Raw genomic sequence first — 25,401 nt, forward strand, 5'->3', positions numbered from 1 at the left:
CCATCTTATCACTATGAGATTTGGGAATGACCCCTCATAGTCCCGGATTGCAATAAATGTGACTCTTTAATTCGACTTCTTGAGGCGTCCTTCTGTGATTCGCGGGGTACATTACAACAGTATCATTGAATTGATTGATTTGCTAATTTATACAACTAAAAAGATGCAATTGTACATCCATCTCTACAGGAAAGTATAATAATAATATTTCATCCTATTCTATGATGAAAGAATTAGGACTAGACTACAGGGGCATGAGTGTACCAGCAGCTGATGAAGTAGCCTTCTCCTTGGCTAGTGGGATGAGCCTTGGACTTTACAGCACAGGGAGCAAGAACCACAAAACATCCACAGCAGAAAGGCCCTGGTGTGGAGCTTTGGGGGAATTTTGACTGCATCTGCCTCCTCTAGACACTTCTCATAGGGATTGCTCATGTGTGGATTTTTTTTTTTTGGAATATCTTGTTCTGGCGCCTTCTATTTTTCAGAATCCCTTCAAAATGCATTCCTTCTCACTTGGAGTTTTTGCTCAGAAATTTAAGATTTATTACAGAATATTGTCTGAGTTAAAGAAGCCCCCCTCATAACCTGGTAGGGGTCATTTCTACACTTACAACAAAAACATACATGACAAACACGGTGTTTGCATTGGATGTTGAAGGATTCATTGCCAAATTGTAACAATCACACTCTTTTGTTTTCATTTCCTGTCCTCTGTCAGTCTTGAGGGAGATCTCTCTTCATCACTTCCTTGTATATGCTCACTCCTTAGCAGAATCAATTTAATATCCTAAGAGAAGAGATTTAAAGGGAAGTTATAAACATTTACCAATGACAGGATTCATGATCACCTAATACGTGGCAGTGATTAAAGAGTAAGTAGGTTTTTATTGTTTTCCTTTGATAAAATTGTTCTCTATTTAGTTTGAATCCTCTCTTGCTCTCCCTCATTTCATAATGGAATTATCCCATTAGCTTAAATCACGTTTATAAAAGCAATTACACGGAGTTTGGCACATAATGGGTAAGCCAAAAGATTATTTCCCTATTAATGAATAAAAAGCAGTACTCACTTTCTATTAAAGGAAAATCCTAATGCTACATTAATCATGTCTCCAGACTTGTAGACTATTAGAACAGCAGATTACTGAGAAGGTGGGGATTGCCTCATTTCTTCATTTTTTTTAAATACCAAGAATAGAAGGATCTGTTTTTCACCCACTTAAAATGCTCAGCTTGCTTACATTTTAAATCACAGATATTTTTCCAATCTACTTGTAAATTATTATTATACTTGTGATTTTAAAAAAATCTTTTTTGTTGAAACTATTACATAGTTTCCCTTTTCTCCGCCCCCCCCACCCTTTCTAGCCTGCCCCCGCTCCTTACCCCACATTTTCACTACCCTATTGTTAAAAATAAACTTAAAATACTATCACAATGTACCAGGGATACAAACACTTGTGGAAAATATAGAATTATGTTTATGTGGTTTCTAGTTTGCTCCCCCCCCCCTTCCCCTACACACAAATTTAGGGAAGTTTCTTTTCTTCAGAGCTGAGTTCCAAAGGTTTCAGTTTGACTGTGGCCACTTCACTCACAAAGACATGAGTTAGTTCAGCCGAGCGACACACACACAGGCTGCTTCTACATGTCACTGCCAGGAATCGTAGTGAATCATTGTCTTGAGGAACGCTTCTTTGAAAACACAGATCTTCTACAGTCAAAGGCCAATCTTCAGTGCACGGAGTGAAGAACTGAGAGAAGAAGAAGTCCACCAGCCAAGGGCTCTGAATAACTTTAAATAGTGCATGTACAGCTGACCTGTGGTTATCTGACCCTCCGTAGCATGGGGAGAATTGAAAACTCCAGATACTTAAACCAACCGGGGCTACATATATAGCTGAAATCGCAGGCCATCATGTTCAGGAGCAGTTAATTGAGAAAAGCTTGAGAGTCTGGAAATGTTTGACCTGGGAGCTTTGAAAGCATGAGGCCCTGAAGCAGCCATCATGTTTTGTTATAAAGGTAAAGGAGAAGGTGGAGCCTATTTTTAAATCAGGTGCCTTGAAGACAAAACAGCATGAGAGTCCCTTCTAGTCACACTTACAGTTATAGGAATTTGGCCCTCATGTGATTGGGTCTTCACAGAAATTCTCTTCCGATTTTAACACAAACAGATTTATCATTATCTCCTGTTGAATGGGAGCCTTAACTTTAAGGCTCTATGTTCCATTTAGAGCAGTGATTCTCAACCTGTGGGTCGCGACCCCTTTGGCGGTTGAATGATCCTTTCACAGGGGTCTCCTAAGACCATTCTGCATATCAGATATTTACATTACGATTCATAACAGTAGCAACATTACAGTGATGAAGTAGCAACGAAAATAATTTTATGGTTGGGTCACAACATGAGGAACTGTATTTAAAGGGCCAGAAGGTTGAGAACCACTGATTTAGAGGTTAGTTAAAAGAAATTTACATATAGTCAGCATGTGTTCATGATAAGAAACGACATCTGTTAGGTTTGTATAGAAAATCGTGTGTTCGCTTGCATTTTAAATATATTTGTCAGAGGAAATTAATGGACTCTACTCGCTAATAACCATGTCACAATGCTCTCATTGCTCTTGTCACATTTCACCAAAGCATTTTCTTAATAATTTAGGAACCTTTCTTGAAGATAACCTTTTTGTAGCAGATCTATGAAAGTAGAAGTGAAATAAGTGACTCTACTTGAACAACTATAAAATCCAACATAAAAATTCTGGATTTTCCATGTAGATATTTTCCACAGGGTTGTTCCGGGGTTTGAACCTTTGTCTCCAGGGCCCTGCACCAGGGACCGCTTTCCTTCTTTCCAGAGCGGACACTGAATTCAAGAGGCGACATGCCAGCTTATTAGTTCTCCCACACATAGCGTTTACACAGCTCAGAAATATTTCCTGTGCAATTACCATCATACCCACTGATAATAATAGCTAGTGGCTAACATTTATTGAGCGATCTATAGCTGCCAACCACCTTTATATCTCTATATGAAGTAATTTAATCCATACAAGAACCCTGTGAGGTAAGTGTGATAATTAACCCTGTTTTACAGATGGGAAACCAAGGCATTGTGAGGTCACTTGCCCAAGATCACACAATTTGTTGGTATGAACCCTACACACGGATTGGGTTCATCAGCGTGGTCCCGAGCCTGCTCTCCTAACCACAAAGCCAGGCCACTCCCAGCAGGAGCAAAATAAAACACATGAAAATAATTATGCATACTTGGTTTCTAAATATGCACTTTTAAAATGTTGCTGCTCTCAAACACGAACCTTGTAAACAGAGTTGTTGCCCAACAGAGCTGTTAGGCAACAACCTTCACTTCCCACTGTTGATAAGAGCAAACATTGTAAAAACCACACTCTAGCTTGTGCTCTACTTATCTTGAGAGATCTTCAAATAACACCACTGTGGTTAAAGTTCATTTTAAAATGCGATCTATTTACTTGTACATGGATATCTGGAGCAAAAATGATGACAAGACCTGTGCCTGAGTCTTCAGAGTCTTCTTTCTTTTCCTTTCTGTCTTCCTTTCCTCCCCCCCTCCCTCCTTTCTTCCTTTATTTCTCCCTCCCTCCTTCCTCTTTTCTTTTCTTTTCTTTTCTTTTCTTTTCTTTTCTTTTCTTTTCTTTTCTTTTCTTTTCTTTTCTTTTCTTTTCTTTTCTTTTCTTTTCTTTTCTTTTCTTTTCTTTTCTTTTCTTTTCTTTTCTTTTCTTTTCTTTTCTTTTCTTTTCTTTTCTTTTCTTTTCTTTTCTTTTCTTTTCTTTTCTTTTCTTTTCTTTTCTTTTCTTTTCTTTTCTTTTCTTTTCTTTTCTTTTCTTTTCTTTTCTTTTCTTTTCTTTTCTTTTCTTTTCTTTTCTTTTCTTTTCTTTTCTTTTCTTTTCTTTTCTTTTCTTTTCTTTTCTTTTCTTTTCCCCTCCCTCCTATTTCTCTCTTTTCTTCCTTCCTCCCTCCCTCTCGCTGCCCCTCTCTCCCTCGTTCCCTCCCCTCCCTTCTTATTCTCTCCCTCTTTCTCTTTCCTTTTTTGCTTAGTGAAAGTGAGGATAGAGCATGTTACTGGAAAGGAGACTTCTTTCATTTTAGAATATCAGAATTAAGCCTTTTCATGTGGCAGGCTCAACTCCCCTTGATTCACAGTCATGAGTGAGCCCTGATGGTGGTGGCCCACTGACTCTCCTTAGATGGCTCAGTGGCATGACAGGGACGAGATGTGAAGGTCAAGGGAGGAGAGGCGAGGAAGCTGACTCAGCAGAAGCACTCTGGCAGCGAGGGAATGAGACTGAACAGACGGACGACTGGCTGGCAGACACACTCTCTTTCTGCTATTGGAGCGTCAGGCCATCCTGGTGGCAGAAGCCAGGTCACTGGGGTCAGACACCTCAGCCAGGGGAGACTGGGGAAGGCGCGGAGGTAGTTTGGGGGTCAATACATCGAGGTGCTCCTGGAATACAGTGGGTAAGGCCCCAACTGTTAGATTGCTGCCACACGGGAGACAGCCCTGCGCAAAGAGGAACCATGTCATCCAAGATGCCAGCAGGACTTCAGTGGAGGTGACTGCAAACTGATGAAACTCCCTCCAAATGAGGAAAATACCGCATTAAAAACAGCCTCCTGGCGGCCAGCTCCCAGGAGTGCGGGCACCTCCCATGGGCTGGCTCTCCAAGGCAGCACTGTGGGGCCATGTTCTTTTCTCTGCAAAGTGCCAACTAGCATCTTTAGCATCTTCTCTGCAAGTTACCCACCGCGGTGGCCAGTCATTCGGTGAGAGGAGGGGTGATCGCAAGTGGTCCTGACGTCGCGGGGAGTTTTCCTCCCATCCGGGACACCTGTGGTATCATTTTATGCTCCTACTTATTCTCGGCAATAGAAGATGAATGCTATTGTCCACAAGGCCAAGGGGTTTTGAAAAACCTTTTTGCTGGTTCAAAATAGAAGGGCCGCTCCCTGAAATGTGGACGGAACATGTGGGATGAAATGCAGTCTGAAGTCACGGGCTTCTGGAACCCACTGTACCCAGAAGCATGGCTAACAAGAGGGAAAAAGGGGGACAGATCCCCACAGCTGATGACTCCCCACTCTGTGTGTGACACTCACTCACCTGCCTCTCACTGCTCCTTTATCTAGTCCTGGTGTGCTCCGTCCCCACTAATTCTAGGGGTGTCCTGACTTATGCCCTCCTAACCTGAAGTGGGGAAGAAAGCTGCCCTGTACTAACGAAGGAATAAAATAGAAGACGCTGAAAGGGACACGTGGCATACTAGTTTCAGCGCAAACAGCAGATGCTTGTGGAATGTGTGAATAACTTGGAATAACGGCCAACTGTGTTTCCAAATATCTCAGACCTATTTACTAGTAAACAAAGAGACACAAATAATTCTTAAAAGAGTCCTGTAAGATGTAGAGGCATAATGGCACACTACGGTTAAGACAAAGAAACACGCGGGGATGAGAAATTAATACCCTTTCACACCCCAGCTCAGAAGCCTATATCCTCTCCCCATCGCGTTTCAAATCAAATCTGAACTTCTCCGGGTGACCTCTGGGGTCTTTGCTACCTGGCCCAATGTAACTGCTCCGATCTTACTGCTCCGAGGGCAGCACTAAGCCCTTCACCAATGCCCGTCAGCCGGTCAGGCTGCTGCTCCTGCTCCTCCCATGCAGTCCTCTCCACACCTTTGCCCAGGCCTCGCCTCTCACCTGGGAGGCTGCCCCCGCTCCACCCCACAGCAAAAGCCAAGCGGACACCTCCTCCTCTCCCTCCACTTTCCCAAACCCTGGCCATCTTTAAGGACTCGCTGTCTAGCACACACATACAGAAAGCCCTATGTTTTGAATTCCTCTAATTGTACGCTTGGGTGCTTCACCTTACGTCATTCTCATGTGGTTCCTGCATGAAAAAGTTCCTTGAAAACGGAAGTGTATTGCTCGGGAGCAGCAGCTGAGCTGGGTGCTCATGGGTCCTTCTATGACGGGCGTCCGTGGTGAGTGCTGGGTGTTGACTAGGAATCACAACAGCCGTCATTTCTGTAGCGCTTGCCACGCGTCAGAGACCATGGCAAGTGCTTCCGATGCATAATCTCATTGAATCCTCGCCACGACCCTTTAAACAGGAAGGGCTGCTATCCCCACTGAACAGAGGAGAGAGCCAGGACCAAGAGAGCGTTAAAGTCAGGTTCTAGGGAGTGGTAGACCCCAGACTCAGTCCCATGACTTTCTGATTCCAGAGCCTGTGTTCTTAAATGTTATAATCATGCTTCACTGCTAGCTTATTAGAGAGCCACTTCAATTATTACGAATATAGGTAGTAACCTTTGTATGAGAAAGGATCACCAATTTAGATACAAAGATATTTAAGTTTGGATCGTCCCATTCCTGGGCATAGGTAGTTATCACCGAGAAGTCAAGAGAAATGCATCTATATCACCTGTATTTTACCAAAGCTAAAGTGCTTGTATCTTAAGCTCAGCAAATGTGTTTTAGTCCAATAAACAACTAGCAGGAGCCAAATAGGAGAACTTCACGCATGTGAGAGGGTTGCAGCAACCTGCCACACCCTGGAAGGGGTCAGCCTCTGTCCTCCTACCCTTGCTGTTGGCGAGCTGGGGCTGGCCACGGTCGGGGTACATTCAGCATGTGGGTTGAAACTTGCTTGGTTACTGAGTGAGCTCTGAGGTGCAGCTCTTCCTTTCGTCCTTCCTTTCTTCTGCTGGGTTGGTCCAGTCTTTATGGGTTTCGTCCTCAGTTTCCCCATCCACACGATCTTTCTCAGGCACTGTGACCGCGTGTATTACGCAGACAATGTGTACCATGGATATGTCAGCACTTGGCTGGGGATCATGGTTTCACTTCTCTTCGGCAAGGGGGGATTTATTCTCCACACTTTTCAATCACAGGCTTGGTCGTTAGGTGGCGGGAATTATCCAGAACACAAATGCTGGCATCCATCTGGCTTTAACTATCATCTACCCCCAGCCTTCTGTTGTAGATCCAAGGTAATCCTATGGTCCTGATGAGGCAGATCCACAGTACTAAGAGAACTACCCTATTGTTTCTAGTTCCATCCATAGCACTGAGAGCACTACCCCTATTGTTTCTAGTTCCATCCATAGCACTGAGAGCACTACCCCTATTGTTTCTAGTTCCATCCATAGCATCGAGAGTACTATCCCTAGTATTTCTAGTATTATCTATAGTACTGAGAGCATTATCCCTTGTAGTTCTAGTACTATCTATAGCAGCCGTGGGCAAACTACGGCCCGCGGGCCGGATCTGGCCCGTTTGAAATGAATAAAACTAAAAAAAAAAAAAAAAAGACCGTACCCTTTCATGTAATGATGTTTACTTTGAATTTATATTAGTTCACACAAACACTCCATCCATGCTTTTGTTCTGGCCCTCCGGTCCAGTTTAAGAACCCATTGTGGCCCTCGAGTCAAAAAGTTTGCCCACCCCTGATCTATAGTGTGAGAACACTATCCCTAATATTTTTAGTGTTAGACATAGCACTGAGAGTACTACCCCTAGTATCTCTAGTACTACCTGTAGTACTGAGAGTTCTATCCCTAGTATTTCTAGTACTATCTATAGCACCGAGAATACTATCTCTAGTATTTCTAGTACCATCCATTATACTGAGAGTACTACCCCTAGTATGTCTAGTACTGTCCATAGCACTGAGTACTACCCCTAGTATTTCTAGTGCTATTCCTAGCATTTCCAGTACTATCCATAGCACCAAGAGTACTATCCCTAGTATTTCTAGTACTACCCATAGCACTGAGAGTACTACCCCTAGTGTTTCTAGTCTATCCATTACACTGAGAGTATTATCCCTAGCATTTCTCGTATTATTTATAGCATTGAGAGTACTACCCCTAGTATCTCCAGTACTATCTATAGTACTAAGAGACCCCTAGTACAGATAGCTATCTGCACTGTGCCTGGCCTGCTGCCCTGGGGATTATAGGCTGGCTTATCTGGCCGGATGCCATTCCCAGCTCAGCTTCCCCAGACCCTGTCTGGCTGAGTCCAGCTTCTCCCCGCTTCCTGCTAGTCCACATCTGAATGTCCCACTACGCTCCAACCTGAGCTCAGCCGAATGAGGATGCCTTTGGGTGATACTCACAGGAATCCTATAGCCGGGATAACTGGAAATCAGGTCGTGAATAAAAGGATGCTTCAAAAGAAGAGAGACTTCTATCGGCTCCAGATTCTTGGCACCCAGGTCCTCAAATACTTTTATGAAGTTCTTAAGAAAGATAAAATTAGTTAATCTTACAATTCTGCAAATGTTAAAAAGTGTTTTTTACTTAATAAATTCCATAAAAATATGCTTCGACTTGGGGCCACTTTTCTTAGGCACAGGTTGCTTCCTGTACCAACCTCTAAGTAGGCGTTCTCGGCCCTCAGGTGGTGGGCAAATCTGTTGGCGTTCTGGGCTTTGTTTTGTGCTCGGAACACTTGGAGCAGTGTTTCCAGAGAAATCTTTTCCGTGTTGATATTTTCAGGAATTTCTGGTTCCCTTTCCTCCCTTTCCTCTATGAATTTCCTGTATGCACTTAGAAAGGCCTCCTCTGGTTCAGAATAGTCCTGCAGTGGAGTCTCATCAGTGAAGAGGTAGGTCTGCACAGATAAATGAAGAGAACATGAAGTCAGACTGAATTCTTCCCAGGAACAGAGGCATTTAAAAAGCACCAACTCTGTCACCGATTTTTTATGCCATGGAATGATAGTGCCTACCACAAGCTAGCTCCACAAAGTCAAGAAGAGAATATGTTGGCCACACTGAAAATCACGTCCAAATCCTAGCCCAATTCTGTTGGTAATTAAATCTAACCGAGGGGGGAGGGGAGAGAGAGAGAGAGAGAGAGGAAGAATTTTCTATCAGGTGAAGATTTTGGAATTAAGCACATCTATTCATCCATCCATCCATCCATCCATCCATCCATCCTCTTCTCCATTTTGAACAGCTGAAGTGCTACATGGCATAACTGTGAAGCTGGCCTTGTCTCCACCTAGGAAGCCTGGGGATCATCACAGTGGCTGCCCATCAACAGTCGCCCAGGGTAGTGAAATGCACGGAGAGATGTGAAACCACCTGCTGAGCGAGTGAAGAGTGAATGAATTCCTATTCAGATGCAGCAAAGGTGCTGGGTGGACACATAAAGACAGAGCCTGTGGGTGAGCCAGTGACTAGTCAGGTGAGAGCAGCGGGTGATACCAGAATTAAAGCGAGAAGGAAACTGGTCTCTCCGCACTATCTCCATGGAGAGGAACCAGCCTTTCCAAGGCCTGGCATGAGCAGCATGGATAAATGATTTTTCAATTTTAGCTAAAGGGTAACAGTTTAATCCTTAATTGATTAGTGTCAGATGATGCTTTTAAAATTTTTGTGGTTTTTGCTCTCTAGGGGGTTGGGACAGAATGGAACTAGTGGTTCAGAGGGAGGGGAGAGGGGAGCGAGGCTGAGATTGGGACCAGAGCGACTAGCTCGGCCTCCTGGCAGGACTACAAGGCGTGTAGAGGGGACCTTCTCCAACACACATCTTGGAAAGACCACGGGTTTTAATGGAGGTGCGTGACCGAAGCCAGGAGGCGGGAGAGGAGAAGAGCCAGTGCGTCTGAATGAGCAATTATTAGTGGCATCAAAATTCTGCGTGAGTCACTTTGTCGTCGGATTGTGGCCCTGGCAAATGCTATGTCACACTCGGGAACGCTCAGAGGCAGCCCTGAAGGCCTCCCAGCAGATGCGTCTCCGGAATGGTGCCAGACCACGAATTCCTATATCGAATCAGTTCATTCTCGCATCTCAGGGCGGAGCAGGTCACTAACAGGACCAATGTGGGCAAAGCATCAAAGAGCCAAATGGAATAAAAACGTGTGTGTTCCCAACCCCAGGGCCTCCAAGGCTGTGCCAAGATGCTTTAACACGACTCGCAAACTCTGGGAGATTCAAGCGCGTCGGTTACTAATTTCCAACATCAAAACCCCACACCGCATGGGTCAGAATGAACCGTTTTCCAACGTGTCAACTTCCTTCAGGTTTCCCTGGGATGAGGGCATACTCATTCATGCTCCGCTCTTGAACGTCTTTTAAATTACCCAAGAAGAAGGGGTTTAAATGGGAGGTCTGTACCACACCAACTAGAACAGCCAGCGTCTCAGAAGCAGAGTAAGAAAAGCTGAAACATCCGGGAGGTTTCTAGTTGTTTATGTGACAAGCAAAAGCAGAGCTCTGATTCAGTGCTTTGGGAGTGGCTGTGAATCTGCTGGAGGTGTGATTTCTGAGTAGGCTCATTTTGGCTTCCTGAGATGAGGTTGCCCAGGAAACTAGAACACAGTTGGAAAGGGCACAGGAACAGAGCTGCATCATTGGATGCAGGATGGCAGGACAGGGGTGAGCAAGAATGAGGGAGGTGGGTGGATCCTGTATATCAAACCTCCTAGGGTTCACTCCAGCCAGGAACAGGCTGGTCCGTGTGGTGTGGGACACGTGCATTCCATGCCTGGCTCCTCTCCGGGTCGCTCTGCTGTTCGCTGGTTGTGGGTCAGTTCAGGTGCAGCGTCCTTGGGTTTTCAAAGAGCTCTTGAGAGAGGCCCTCCAGGGGAGCTGCTTCCTGGGAGGGGCAGTAGCTGACTCTGAATGGGTGACTCAGGGGTAGAGGGGATTCCACCCTGATAGCTGGCTTGGCTGCTACCCACCACGGCAGCTGTCTGTTGCTGTAGCAACAGCTCTAGCAAGGGCGTCCTTTTTCCTGGTCTCTGGCTCCTTGCAGCCTCATGGCTCCTGTTTTTACCTCTGCCTGGAATAGCTGCTCTCCTCTGCTTTACCTTGGAGACTGGGTCTCTTCCTTCCCCTCTCTCCCTCCCTTCTTTCCTGCCATGTCTACAAACAGTTGAACACTTGCGATGTGGCAGCTACTTTGGGGTAACATGTTGTCCCCAAATCAAGGTAGAAATAACTTAGCAAAAGGATTCCATGGATAAGCAACTGCCTTCCTGAATAACGAGCTCTCCTTCTTGCCTCTTTTGCGCCCCCTGCAGTTTGGCCTCAACACCGCAGCCTGGGAGGGCCACACATTGTCCATCAGATGGCCACACTCCAATGACTTCTGGTCCCATCTCTTGGCAGGGCCTGCCAAGCCCTCTGAGCTCTCCCCCGCACTTTCCTTTCCAACCACTCCTCCAGCTCACTGCTCTCCAAGTACAATGGCTGACTCTCTGTTGTGGGGCATACACTAGGCGTGACCCACTTTAGCTGCTTTCGCATTTACAGCTGTCTTCACTTGAAATGCTCTTCTCTCAGAGATCAGCCAGGCTCCCCACCTTCTCTGGGCCTCTGTTTATATTCTCTCCACAGAGAGACCACCGAGGAAGAACAGAAAAACAACAACATTCCATCATGAGAGTCACAGATCTATCCTCCAAAGATCAGGGCAAGCCTAAAAAGTCATGTCAATGGATACCTAATAAGGACATTAATTAGTACCCTGGCCTGGGGCTTTTTCACCAGAAAAAGCCCAGCAATGCCAATGCCTTAGAAATCTAAGGGGAACGTGGGGTCTTGTTAGATATTAAGCTTCTCTGTCCCAGGATGCAGGTGACACAGAGCACCTGGGTTTTCAGGTGGCTGGGCTTTGGCTTGAAACACTACCAGCGTCACAGACACGTGGGGTGTGTCTAAAGTCTGAATGGGTTTTACATAGGGTTTCCATAAAGCCTTCAAATAGATTGGGCTGGCCCCAGCTCTTTCTCATTTATCAGGATTAGCACCTCATGCAAAAGAAAGGCTGTCCTTTACGGAGAAAACTTGGATTCCGCCAAGAAACTTTGAGCAAATTTTGACAACTACAAAAGAATTTTTTTTGGACAGTGGAGTCCGATTGAATAAGGCTGATTGAAGACCTAGTACATGCAACTTGGTTGTGTTAGTTACCCAGGAAAATACGGAAAGGGAAAGAAAACAGTCCTTGTTAGAAGCGTAAGACTTGCTGGCATCCCCCTCCAGACCCCAGGGCTGCCCCGTTTCTGGAACTCAATTACCTCTTCTGTGAGAAGTGAAATCAATTCGATTGGCTGGAAGATGTGCGTCCCAATGGCCACGCTGAGGGCCCTGTAGACCCCTTCTACGGCGTTTGGGTGGCAAGCAAAGTAGAGCAGCATCTGTGTGTAGTCGAGCAGGGGTGGCTCCTTCTCAGGGTCGGCGAAGAGCCTAAAGAAAAACTGCCACACAAAGGATTTCAGCCAAACGTAAGATGCACACACTCCGGTTGTCCATGCACTCTGTGGACAGGCCACGCGGACGCCCCTGCCCAGCAGCTGTGGAAAATGGTCACTTTCTGAGGACAGAATCAGTAAAACTAACATATAGTGCAGTGATGGTGAACCTTTTGAGCTTGGCATGTCAGCATTTTGAAAAACCCTAACTTAACTCTGGTGCCGGGTCACATATAGAAATTTTTTGATATTTGCAACCATAGTAAAACAAAGACTTATATTTTTGATATTTATTTTATATATTTAAATGCCATTTAACAAAGAAAAATCAACCAAAAAAATGAGTTCGCGTGTCATAGGTTCGCCATCACTGATATAGTGAATGGTATTAAATGAAGAATATGCTAAATAAAATTTAAAAACCCCATAAAAAGTAGGGCTTGGAATTCTAACTGCAAAGAAAACTGTATGCTAATCAATGGTATGAACATATTTAGGGAAAAAATGTGCTAATCAAGATGGCAGGGACCACATGTTAAGTAGGAAAAGGGAACCCAAGAGCAAGGACCCTCGGTCTGTGCTCAGCACCACCATGAGTCCTGAACATAAAGCTTCGGGTACACCCCTCTCTGTGTGGAGTGGGGAGAGGAGGAACTATCAATGCCCAAAGCCACTGAAATCTTTAAACGGGCCCACCTTGCTCTGGATTTCGTACTTAATCTGCTAACAGTAACGTGACTTCTTCCCACAGGGGCTCATTTCCAGGGAGAGAGTGCGTTACCCACTGAGCATCCGCTGTTTGCTAAGCCTCCCTCTCATGCTGGGGACCAAGGGGGCAGCCAGCTCTATGCACAACGTCTCGTGCATTTGGCAGCGCCAGGAGCTGGTATGTGGGAACCTAACATCCTCTGGGGCCCTGCAAAGCTGAGGCCATGCCTGAGACCCACAGGCCACACCTAAGACCTATTGGACCTGTTTGGGGAGGTGTCTGGCTCTTCTCAAACACGTGCATACGGTGACCTGGAGAATCTGTTCGAAATACAGACTCTAATGGAGCCGATGGTCTGGAGCAGCCTAAGATCCTGTACGGGTAGCAAGCTCCTAGGGGGCTCCAGTGCTGGGGCCTGGCCTGCGCTGTGAGGAGCGAGGGCCTCGATCCGAGATACCATGCTGTTCTCTATCACCAACAATCCCTGCAACTCTGGGCACATCTCCTGAGACATATTAGTACATGAAGACGGAAAAGGAAATTTCTGATATTTGGCAAATCTAATAGACATGGAAATAAAAATAATGTTTATAGGAAAATGCATAAAATCGGTTATGCTAACAAAACAGAGAAGAATCAGAGTTTGATGGGATCTGTAAGTTCATTCATTCAGCCACCCTTTATCAACCATTTGCTGAGTGTCACTGTAAGCCAGGCCCGAAGCCAGGCTGAGATGCTGAGAAACACCCTCTGATGCTAAGGCAGCCTTCGGTTTCTCAGGGGTCATGATCCTACTCGCGGGTTCATTCAGGACCATGCATTTCCCTCTCCTTATCCCTTGCCTTTGAGTTACTTCAGGGGTTTCCAGAAGGACTAGGAGTAGAGGGGGCTGACCCTTTCCTGCTTTGCTGCTACTCAGTCCCGGGGGCGACCCACACCGTCTGCCTTCTGGCTCTAGCGGCTGGGTGAGCAACTAAAAGGCTCTGCCCTCGACTGATATTTCTTTTTCTTTTTAAAAATTCAATTTTTAAAACTGAATTTATTGGGGTGACATTGGTTCACAAAACCATACGGGTTTCAAGTATACAACTCAACAACACAGCATCTGCACATGCATCGCTCGCCCTTCGCTCCCAGCAAGGTCTCTTTCTGCCCCACACATCCTCCCTTCCCCCTGCCCCCACCCCCACCACCTTTCCCTCTGGCCGTGACCACACTGTTGTCTGTGTCTATATGGGTTATGCATATGTGGTTGTTTTGTTTGTTTGTTTTGCTTAATTCCTTCACCTTCTTTCATCCAGTCCCCTAACCACCCTCTCTTCTGACAGCTGTCAGTCTGTTGCATGCATCCAGGCCTCTGGATCTATTTTGCTCATCCGTTTATTTTGTTCATTAGATTCCACATATAAGTGAGATCATGTGGTGTTTGTCTGACATTTCTAAAAACTTCTGTCTGGAAAGGAAGGTGCTATTCAGTCTCCTGGTTTCTTGCCAAGTAATGAAGGACCTGTTCATGTCTCTGCAGATTTGTTCACAAAATCGTTCAGAGACGGCCTCTCGAAGCTTTACAGAACTGATCTCAGTCCCCCAGGGTCCTGTTGTAAAAAACACCAACAACCCAAACAAAAAGCCGCCCCTGAAACTGCCACCTGTCTCGGGCTCCTAGTAATTCCCGGGCCGTCTCTCCTCCCTGCTCTCCTGCTCGCATTTAGCAGAGGTGCTCATAATATGTCATTCAATGGAAGGAAATCGCTCCCTTTGAGGTTATAACTGGAGTCATGTTCAATATTGCTCGGCAATTTCGGACTCATGGTCACCTGGAAATGGAATAATCGAGCTACACAGCTTGCTGTGGTGTCTAAATCTACCCTCCAACTCTTCTCCTAGCTTATTGAGTTTGGCATATTTCCATATTTTAAACATTTACACTGAAGTCAGAGTCATTTTTAGATTTTAAGGTATTGCTTTCTATTGTGGCCTCAGGAATAAAAGGTAATAGCATGACTCTATTATTATCACCAGGGTATTACCACTATCATTATAGTACTATTATGAATAGTTACTCTTGATATTTTAGATAATAATGAAAATCCAATGCGCCATGGCCAATACCATATATACAAACTGTTGCTATGTTATACCATGTTAGTCAAAATCAGAAATGAACAAAAACATATACAGGTGAAATGACCGTTTTCATCCTAAGCTTTTTGAATTGGAAGGGCACTTAGAAACAAATGTGGTGAGTAACACATTAGCTTATTAGACAGATGAGAAGATGGAAGCCAGAGAGGTGGTGGAACTTGTCCAAGATCAACTAGAGCAGTGGTTCTCAACCTTCCTAATGCCGCGACCCTTTAATACAGTTCCTCATGTTGTGGTGACCCCCAATTTCATTGTTACAAATTGAACATAACTAAAGCATAATGATTAATCACAAAAACAATATGTAATTATATATGTGTTTTCCGATGGTCTTAGGCAACCCCTGTGAGAGGGTTGTTCAACCCCCAAAGGGGTCGAGACCCACAGGTTGAGAACTGCTGACCTAGAGGGTCAACAGTGGAATTCTACCTAAGAGTGGGCCTGTCTCCTCCCCAGGGCTCCTCTGTGCTGCCACTTAGAGAGTGTTCATCTTTCCCTAGGGGATGGAACAGAGGAACTGGAGGGTGGCAGTGTTGTCTAAAACAAATTACACAAGTGGAAGAAAAGACAAAGGAATTGATCAGCGTCAAAGTACTCAATTTTAAAAAAATTCTCACTCAAGGATATGTTTTTATTGGAGAGAGAGAGAGAGAGAGAGAGAGAGAGAGAGAGAGAGAGAGAAATATTGATGTCAGAGAGAAATATAGATCAGTTGCCTCCCTTACACACCTCTTCTGGGGATCAAACCCACAGCCTAGGTATGTGCCCTGACAGAAAATCAAACCTGCAACATTTTGGTTATGAGGTGACGCTCCAACCAACTGAGCCACTCAGCCAGGGCAAAGTGTTAGTTTTTTTTAAGATCTCAGTAATTACCTGTATGAGATGCTCCAGCCTATGGAATGGCAGCGGTTCAAGAGGATTTTCTGGAATTTTTATATCTTCATCCTCTGTAAACCACAGACCAGCCTATAAAAAAAATTAAAAATTATTAATGTAGCATGCTGAGATATAATTATTCCGCTCAAAGCCACAGAGACTGAACCCACCTTGTGCAGGTGTCTGAAGTGGGCTGGAGAAACCTTGGAGATGCAGAAGCAAATACTAGAACTAACACTTGCATGTATTTTGATCATTTGTAATTTTTATTTTTAAAAATGTAATCCTATATAATAAAAGCCTAATATGCAAATTGTCCCCTTGACCAGGAGTGCAACCAGGAGTTTGACCGGGGGTGGGGCCAGCGGCAGCAGTGGCAAGTGGCCAGGGGAAGGGACCTCCCGCCCCCGAGGCCGGCAGCGGCGGTGGTGACAGGCGGTCTCTAGGGACCCTACTTGTGCACAAATTTTGTGCACTGGGCCTCTAGTACATGTCTATAATACATCAGTTGAAGTAGTACACATGTATAATTTACAAATGAAAATCCACAAATTAGGGATGCTAGCTGTGTCTGAACTTGGAATATGCGATGAGGCTTGAAGGTTACTGCCCTAGATTTTGCTCACACAGCAATATTTTGGAGGGGCCTACTGCACCAGTGACAGTAGCTTGCATTCCACTCGCCCTGTCTGAGGTGCTGTCTGTTCTCAGAGCCCATTGTTGGTTCTGGAAAGTCTTTGTTGAGTAACTGACTGACTGACTCAAGAGCTCAAAGGTCTACTTTTTACTGACCTCGCTGTTTCTCAGCCCGTATCTAACACCTATTATGAAATCCCTGGATTCCCGTTTGGCGATGCCTTGCCCATCCCTCCCTTCCCACGGCTGCCATACTGGTGTGGAACCTCATTACTTCATCACAGGCCTCCCCCCACCAACCCTGTCACCTCGGAGCTGGTTATGTGTCGAGTCTCCCTCTGATTTGTTTTAGCTTGTACCTTGCAACCATATCAACCCTCTCACAACTTTAATCTTGTCAAATCAGTCTCTGCTCAGACCGCTTTCTACTTTCTTTTTGACACATCTTCACAAATCTTAATGTAACCTTGAAGTGATAAAACTGATTCAAGTAACCTCTCTGCATGTCTGACAATATGTAAAGTATACAGAACTGGGCACCCAACAATATAAACTTCACACTATCTGGCATCCAATAGAAAGTTACTAGGCATGCAAGAGAAGCTAGGAAACATGACCTGCAGCCAGGAGAAACATCAACCAATAGAAATGAACACAGAAATGACACAGATGATAGAATGCACAGACAAGGTTATATTCACTTAGCGATTCTAAACATATTTCATTTGTTCAAGGATGTGGAGGAAAACATGCATATAATGAAGCAAGAAATGAAAGAAATTAATAAACCAAACATGAGCTTCTAGGGATAAAAAGTACAATACCTGAAAGGAAACATCCACGGGATGGTGTTAACAGTAGAGTCGACGTGGCAGAGGAAAAGTCAGTGAACTTGAAGACACAGAAATAGAAATGAAGATGAAATAAAGTACAGAGAAAGAAGACTGGAAAAAATGAGCTAAGCATCAGTACCTGTGGGACAATAAACATATGACTGGATTTTGAGAAAGCAGAGGGTGCAGAAAATAATATTTGGGAAAATATCCTGAAATTTCTCCAAATTAAACAAAAAACTAAAAAACCCATAGATTCAAGAAGCTCAATGAACCCCAAGCAGAAAAATCACTACATGGAGGAACATAACAATCAAATTGCTGAATACGTGTAACAAAGAGGAAATAGTAAAAGCAGCCAGCGGGGGAATGAAGAAACAGAGCTAGGATCCCTCCCCTTTCCCCCATCGCTCAACCAACTCTCAACTCCATATCCGACGATTTCAGTGCACAGGAATCTTCCTTGATTTTTAAAACCAATGGTTCATTTAGATTAGTTTTCCAAACGTTTATAGCATTTCAGAAAATACAAAACTGTTTCAAATGTTCCACACTTGCCCTGGCCAGTGTGGCTCAGCTGGTGGGAGCATTGTCCCGTGCACCAAAAGGTCGCCGATTCGATCCCCAGTCAGAGCACACGCCTAGGTTGCAGGCTGGATCCCAGTTCGGGGCACATATGGGAGGCCACTGATCGGTGGTCTCTCTCTCTCGTGTTTTTCTCCCTTCCTCTCTACAAAACAATAATATAAAAACAACAACATATCCTTGGGTGAGGATTAAAAAAAAAAGTTTCACACACAAGAGGGCCACATTAGAAAGAACAAAATAACCTAATTGGAAAACAACTGATGGTGTTAAAATAGTCAGTCATCCATGAAAACTTTCACACTATGAAATGCTGACCTGAACCTGCGTAGCAAGCAGGGCTGAAATGGATAAATCGAGGTTCAGGCCACCACCCCCTGCCTCCCTGGGGAGTGAGGTGATGTCTCTTTGAAACATGGAAATGCCCTTGGAACTCTCTTGCTAGCTAGAATATGGCCAAAGGATTTTTTCTTTCAATGCTTTTCCTTAGAAAATAAATAATTACTGCACTGCTGGGATCCTGGGACGCCTGCCTCGAGAAGCCTGCGATGACACGCATGCTCACCGAGAGCAGGAGTGAGAGCTGAACACCAGAGAACTGCACACGAGAGTGACCACACATGCACGCATGACAGAGGCAAGCGTGTGACGGCGGCTGCAGGGCTGCGGGGAGCACAGGGGAATGGGCTTTCATGCTCGCATGCAAGGCTGAGCAAGGCACGGGCCCTGACCTCACACACCTCGTGTCTCCTCCATCGTGAGAGCCGGGAAATCAGCACACTCTCTCATGTGGCTGCTGTGGTGAACTCGCAATTAGTCAGAAGAAAAGAAAACGACAGACAAAATAAACAGCGGAGGAGAGAGCCTTCCTCGCCCCGAAAACTTCATCTCAGCAGTGGGCTTAGACTATTGCCCCGTTAACATGACAACATGGCATTGCCATAAACCTTACAAAGTTTTGCCCTAGAAGCTGCTTAGACTTTTCCCATAGAAGAACTGTTTTTGCTGAGCTGGGGAGGCTGGAAACCTGTAAAAGTCATGACGGGTGATGGTCCAGGGCCTGCCCAGGTGGCCTGGTTGTCCCGGGGCTCCCGAGGAGTGGGAACTGTGGGGGCAAGAGGAGAGGACAGAGCAGAAATCAGCTGCTCCCGGAACACGGGCGGGGTCCCAGCAGGTATTTCCGAGTCTCTCTAAGGCAGCAGCCAGCTCTCTCTAAGAAGCTCACGCCTTTGGTAAAGCAGCTTTCTGGGTTTTGGCTCAGGACTTCGGTAAAAGTCGCTAACACCCTTTGCTCGTCTCACGTTTGCGAAAAAGGATGTTTAAATTGATATCCTGTGTTAATGGGCGCGCACTGGAAACAGTGAAGGTGGCTGATTGCACCATGCCCGCTTTTAAAAGTCTTGAGCCAAAGAGAAAAATCACCTTCCCAAGTTGTAAGCTCGGGCCAGCTTGTTCAGAGTTCATCAACGGCTCTACTTGGGACGCAAATCAGAGCCTCATCACCCGAGCGCTGGTTTGATCAGCCTGGGAGGACTCTTCTTACCATGTAGTGCTGTTACCTCCGGCTCAGTTGTGAGGCGTGAGAACCTCGGGGCTGGCGTTCATTACGGGAGAAAAGAAAGCGGGCAGGGGTGATCTTTCAGTGGTGGCATGCACTTGAGATACAGGCATCTAGAGGGTATCACCCTCTTTCAAAATGAGCACCTTACAAGCGTGAACATCTTTTGTGTCTGCCAGCAGCGTGAACTGGTCAGCAACAGGGGGAATTCAGTGAGTAGGCAGGCAATGAGCAATGCAGGCCCTTCTCAGTTATGGGGTTTCACTCTCTCTCCTTCCTTACTCACACTTCTCAAAAATGAGTTTTTTTTCCTTCTGTTCACTTCCTAAAGGCCTCACTATTCCCTCACTCCTCTGCGATCCAGATTCTGCCTCTGCCAGAACTGCTCTGGGAAAGGTCCCCAGTCACATCCGGCTTCCTGGGTGGAAAGTGGGCTGGGATTAGTGCCACTGGGCGTCGATAGCCACCTGCATATACTGCTCGTAAGTGACGGTGCCGGACTGCTCCTCGTCCACGGCCTTGAACCTCTGCAGGGTCTCCAGCAGCTCCTCCTCCAGAGGGATGGGCCACGGCAGCGAGGTCACCAACAGGAATTTCCGCCAGTCCACCATCTCCGAGTCGATTGTTAATACAGATGTTAACTCCTGAAACTAGAAGAAAACAGGAGATGCCGTTGGAATGTTTGTGTGATTCTAGGGTGACGCTCTATCTGCGCATGTGTCTTGGTAAGAGATTCGGGTGAAGGAAGTAGGATTTCAGCCGCGCTGCACCAGGCAGTCAGTACCTAGAGAGCGTTTCATCTTTCGCTTCTTTGACATTTGGGTTGCTGCTTCCTGTTACGTGATAAATTTATACACGTGTCCCCAGTTGATTTTGCACGTTTTCAATAGAGGCGGGAGAAAAGTGAGAAAGGGGCTGTGCAAGGCATACAGCCTGTAGGGAAATACTCCTTAGCCCCTTGTCTTCTGATACATTCTTGAGAAACAGAGGAAGATGAAAAGCAGGAACTGCCAGAATCATCTGCTTTTACCAGTCGGGACCGTCCCATCAGGTAGCAATGGACACAAGCTTAGGGGCTGAGCCTCATGGGCTCAATCATGTTTCACTGACTGTGAGCATCCCTATTCCCTCTTCCAATACCGAGCATGTGTCTTACGTTCATCCATGCGATCATTCAGTTTTTATTGGTTGCCTACTAAATGTCAGATACAGTGCGAGTAACTGGTTATTCTTGAAACTATTGATTTATTGATCAAATAAAATTTCTCAGAGCTTTGAAGCCCAAACAAAACAGACGCTTACTTCAGGTTGAGTGAGGTGCATCCAACTGCTGGGAAGGCTGTTGGTTCCAAGGTTCAGTGTCACCAAGTCAAGAAGAATGTCAGTAAATGGTTTAATTCCTATTATGCCTATAACACAATGAAAAACATTTTTTCAGTTATGTGACGGGGAATCACTTTACTAATATTATGTAAAACAATAACCTTTAGAGAAGCAGAAGACATTTTGAAAGCATAAAAATAGCAATCAATTTCCTGATGCTCTCCCATTATTTCTTTCCTGGGACTTCATATTTTAGTTTGTAGGGTTTTTGTTTTTTAAAAAAACCTTTTACTAAGAATCGGTTGAATTTTTAAAAATACTTAAACTTTCCTATTATACAGTAGGATGCAAGAGTAAAATGTTGCAGAAAATATGGGATAAAGGTGTTTCAAAGGCACGCAAATAAATCACCACAATGATCAAGGTAACACATTTATCCTCATTTCACTCTTTAGATCAGAATATATTTGTTTTTATAAACGTAGGGAGATTTGAATTATTAAATGATTGGATTGAAATTATTAACTCAATCATAAAATTGGCTCACTATTTCAAAATAGAATTTTTAAAAGATCACTACTAACCTTTGAAATGCGTTGCTCTTATATACTAATCTACTTTACCCTGTCCAGCAAAGATGTTTGCTTAGTCGGTTTCTCATTTCGAATTGTACACACGTGCATTTAAAAGAAATAGGAAAGCAAAATGAGTGAATCTGCTTCAGAAATGTCTAACTCCCATAGCAGAGGTTCCTGCTAGCGCTGAAGAGACTCCTACATGTATTGGGTATCTTTCAGGTTCAGAGTGTATGGCTATTCTTTTTTAGAAATAAAAAGAATGAAAACTGTAGACATAGCATCTCAAATTTTTCTTGACTACTAAATTTTTAGCATTTATAGAAGTCCAAACTGAACTTTATCATTTCCTTTAACCTTTAGAAGCATGCAGTAATCCATGCAATATTTCAGTGGTTCAAACCAAATCTACAATTTTGAGATTTGGACGGTAATTTTCTGGGGAGCAAGAGCAGAATGTGTTTTTCTTTGATATGACTGGCCATCCAGCTGGTTGTTCAGAAATAAATTCTGTATCTTTTTTAAAAAATCAAACCTGAATATTCAATTTTATAGAGATGAGGATACTTTTCAAGGTAGTAGAATTTTCAGTAAAACGATCTTTACATGCTATCGCATTGGTTTTCAGGTAAGTTAGAAATAAATCATTCATGTTCCTCAAAATGAAACCATAAAAAAACCTCTTTGGAAACAATGAAGAGGCTTGAAATACTTACAAATTCTGGTAGATGTAGAAAATATTTCCACTGTCTCTAATAGCCACGGTGCAAGCAAAGTGTTGTAAGACTATACATTTTTTATTGTTTTTTTTTTAGAGGGGAAGGAGAGGAGAGAGGAGAAAGGGAGGAAATCAGAGGGAGAGGAAGAGAGAGAGAGAGAGAGAGAGAGAGAGAGAGAGAGAGAGAAGAGAGAAAAATTGATTGCTTGCCTCCCAAACGGGGATTGAACCCACAACCTTTTGGTGCACAGGAGGACACTCCAACCAACTGAGCCACAATACTTGTAGTTACACAGGATCTGTGCACATAACTCTCGGAAAGATGACATAAAAATAACACCATTGCTTAGAAATAACCACCTCCACCCAAAGACTGTGAAGGCATGTGTGGATATACAAGTAGAATCAGAGTGTTATTGGAAAACCAGTTTTTGGATTTTTGCTTTGTGTGTCTGGGAGATACCAAATGCCTTTTGTCTTTGATGCGAAGACCAGTGATGGCTTTACTTTTATATTTCAGGCTTGAAAATAATTTTTTTTGTTTCTGCTGTGATCAAAGATGAAGTCAACATTTGTCATATTACTGGTCACTTTCATCATGGCTTCCTGAGTTGGATGAGCAATCCGAATTAGGTCTTGTGTCACCAGCCGAAGAGTGTTCTCATATTCCATAAATGGTTAGCTTTCCTGGGGTCAACGTTATTAATGTCTGGAGACTTCATTTGAATAGTCAGGAGATCTGACATGCCATCAGCCTTGACCTTGGCATGCCTCTGTGACTTGGTGCATTGCCTCTGACGAAAGCCCCGCTGAGTTTGCCGGGAGGGTCAGCACGAGGTCCACTGTGGTCAGGATACTTGGATATCTGTGTAAGCAAACCAAAGTCACAACATCTCAGGTCAATTTGCGGATGTCCTGTAACCTAGGAGGGAAAGCGAAAAATGTGAAAGATTGATATTCCCAAGATTTACCCTAATATTTGTAAGGATCAGCTAGTGTGCTGATGCTCACCCAGCATAAGCCCCTAATTTCAGCACGCTCCCCTCACTGGGCACTTCATCCATTTGCACATTGGCAGCTGCCAATGCTGGTCCATAATGTGCCATCAGGATGGCCACCTCTTTATCTTCGAATTCTGCCATCCATATGCAAACGAAAAGTTACTGATATAAAAAGCACTCACACAGACGATCAAAGAACCGTAGGCTCAGAGTCAGCGCATATAGGTTACCGTGATTGATCTTTGCGGGCCACGATTGAAAGCTTCCAGTCACAGCTGCCTCCACCACATCTTGGCTGGCATCTCTGAAACAGCCTCGCAGCCTCGTGATAAGATGTGTCAAAACCATGTTTCTCACACCAGAAAAGTTTCCTTTTCCTTTGAGGCAGTGGCCATGAAAGTGTGCGACTGAAGCCGCCCCAGTTCTCTTGGCCTGGGCCGGGGACAAACAAAATGCCCACATCAACCATTAAATGGAAAAGCCCCTGGCAAATGATTTCCCAAGAGACCATCCCCGACTCCTCACCTCGTCTGATACGTTCGGAGAATTTCCCGTGGCGACTCCAAGGTAGCAAATACATCCGCGATTGAAGACTTTTTGTTTTGGCTGACATGGGACAGAATGCTAGGCTCATTAATGACATCTGCCAGGACATGAACACAGCTAACAGTGTCTGCTCAGAGAAGGAACTCTGGAAGTCCTTTGACTTTCTCACGACCGGTACGACTTCTGCCTTCACCCGTCTGTACCACAGGTTGGGAATAAAAGAGTGGTCTATCTTTCTCAAAATTATTATTTTGAATTGCTCAATAAAAATATTTCCTATTATTTTAAAAAACTAAAACAGTGGGTTAGTTCAGAATTACTCACTGAACGCAGTTGCTGGACAATTGCAGGGTGTCCCTTGGAAAGGTCTGGAGGGCTGCCTGTAATCCTGCAGCCATGCCTGCCTCCGACCCCAGGAGGCATCACAGGATGGAGGCAAAGGCCTCTGAATGCAGTTACCGGGGAGCTCTTGCGTAGCGGTGAACTTGATAGAAGTGACAGGTGCTGTGGAGGAGGTCTCTGACACCGTTGTGCGGGGGAACACTCTGGAACTCCGCCTTGTAAGAGAGTTCAAGGTGGTGTGCTGAGCAATACACAGCCAGCACACGTGGCTGGATTGCTCTTAAAAGCAGGGCCACCCAGCTGTTTTCACCCTCTCAGCCAGAGGCACCATCGCTTCCAAAACCAACCAGCTTCCTTCCCCAGTCTTGGCCCGACAGCCTAAGCTGAAGATTTCCCTCTAGAATTTTCTCAGTGGCAGTTTTGATGGCCAGAGGATCCTTTCTTTCTACCGTTGGTACCCCAACGAGCTGGCAATGCACCTTCCATGTGCAAACTGCCCATGGACCAGTTCAGCGTCCTCCATTGCTCCAGCTGAGAGCCCTTCCCCGAGGACAGAGAAAAACTGACTTCTCTCTAGTTCCTCTCTTCAATCCCCTGAGTTCTACTTTAGCAATAAGATATGTAAATGTTCTTGCTGATTTGTTAGCTCAGAACACGGGGCCAATATCGACACCCTTTGTATCATCCACCTTGCACATCCAAATAAAATCTTGGAGGGGCCTTGCGGTCTTGGTGACAGCATGGCAGGATCGGAATAAGTTCCGGACTCTCCCCAGGGTTACTTGGCTCGTGGTCCCCGCCGCCCGCTCCGTGGAGGCTCTGTTCACCGGAGGACCGTCTGCTGCTCCCATCAAGGAAGCCCCGGCATGAGCCGTGCTGAGCTGCTGCGCTCCGAGATGCTGCGCTCCGAGATGCTGCGCTCCGAGATGCTGCGCTCTGAGCTGCTGCGCTCTGAGAAACCCAGCCCTAAAGCTGTCAGTGCCGTGGAAGAAACTCACTTGATTTCCCCTCGATTTCACCCCATGCTTACGACACAGGCCACAGAACCTAAGGTTTAGGATCTCATCATATACAAGCCAGGGGTCTTTTTCTTTCTTTCTTTTTTTAGCCAGATTTTCAAAAATTGATTGTTCTTCTTTGGAAGGTAGTGGTCAAGCGTCCATGTTTTTCTCTGTTTCGGTGACTCGACTCAGATGGTCTGCAGGGCCCCAGCCTTTAAAACAGCTCCACATTGTTATGTTAGTGTCCGCTAAAGTCTACCCCCAGTTTTGCTTAATACCT

General features: G+C 45.0%; 1 protein-coding gene across 1 annotated transcript in view; it reads right to left on the reverse strand.

Annotated features, from left to right (window-relative positions):
- Window positions 1-89: 89 nt before the first annotated feature.
- The window catches only part of SPEF2 (sperm flagellar 2), a 134,313-nt gene continuing 109,001 nt past the window's right edge, over window positions 90-25,401 (reverse strand). The window contains exons 31-37 of the mRNA XM_005872599.2: window positions 20,918-21,024; window positions 20,083-20,265; window positions 16,001-16,093; window positions 12,097-12,276; window positions 8,437-8,676; window positions 8,180-8,302; window positions 90-790 (exon numbers count right to left, since the gene is read on the reverse strand). Coding sequence (XP_005872661.1) covers window positions 701-790; window positions 8,180-8,302; window positions 8,437-8,676; window positions 12,097-12,276; window positions 16,001-16,093; window positions 20,083-20,265; window positions 20,918-21,024 — 1,016 coding nt within the window. The 3' untranslated portion in view covers window positions 90-700. The remainder of the gene's footprint in view (window positions 791-8,179; window positions 8,303-8,436; window positions 8,677-12,096; window positions 12,277-16,000; window positions 16,094-20,082; window positions 20,266-20,917; window positions 21,025-25,401) is intronic.

The sequence above is a fragment of the Myotis brandtii genome, unplaced genomic scaffold (assembly GCF_000412655.1).
Source record: "Myotis brandtii unplaced genomic scaffold, ASM41265v1 scaffold384, whole genome shotgun sequence".
Taxonomy (NCBI): domain Eukaryota; kingdom Metazoa; phylum Chordata; class Mammalia; order Chiroptera; family Vespertilionidae; genus Myotis; species Myotis brandtii.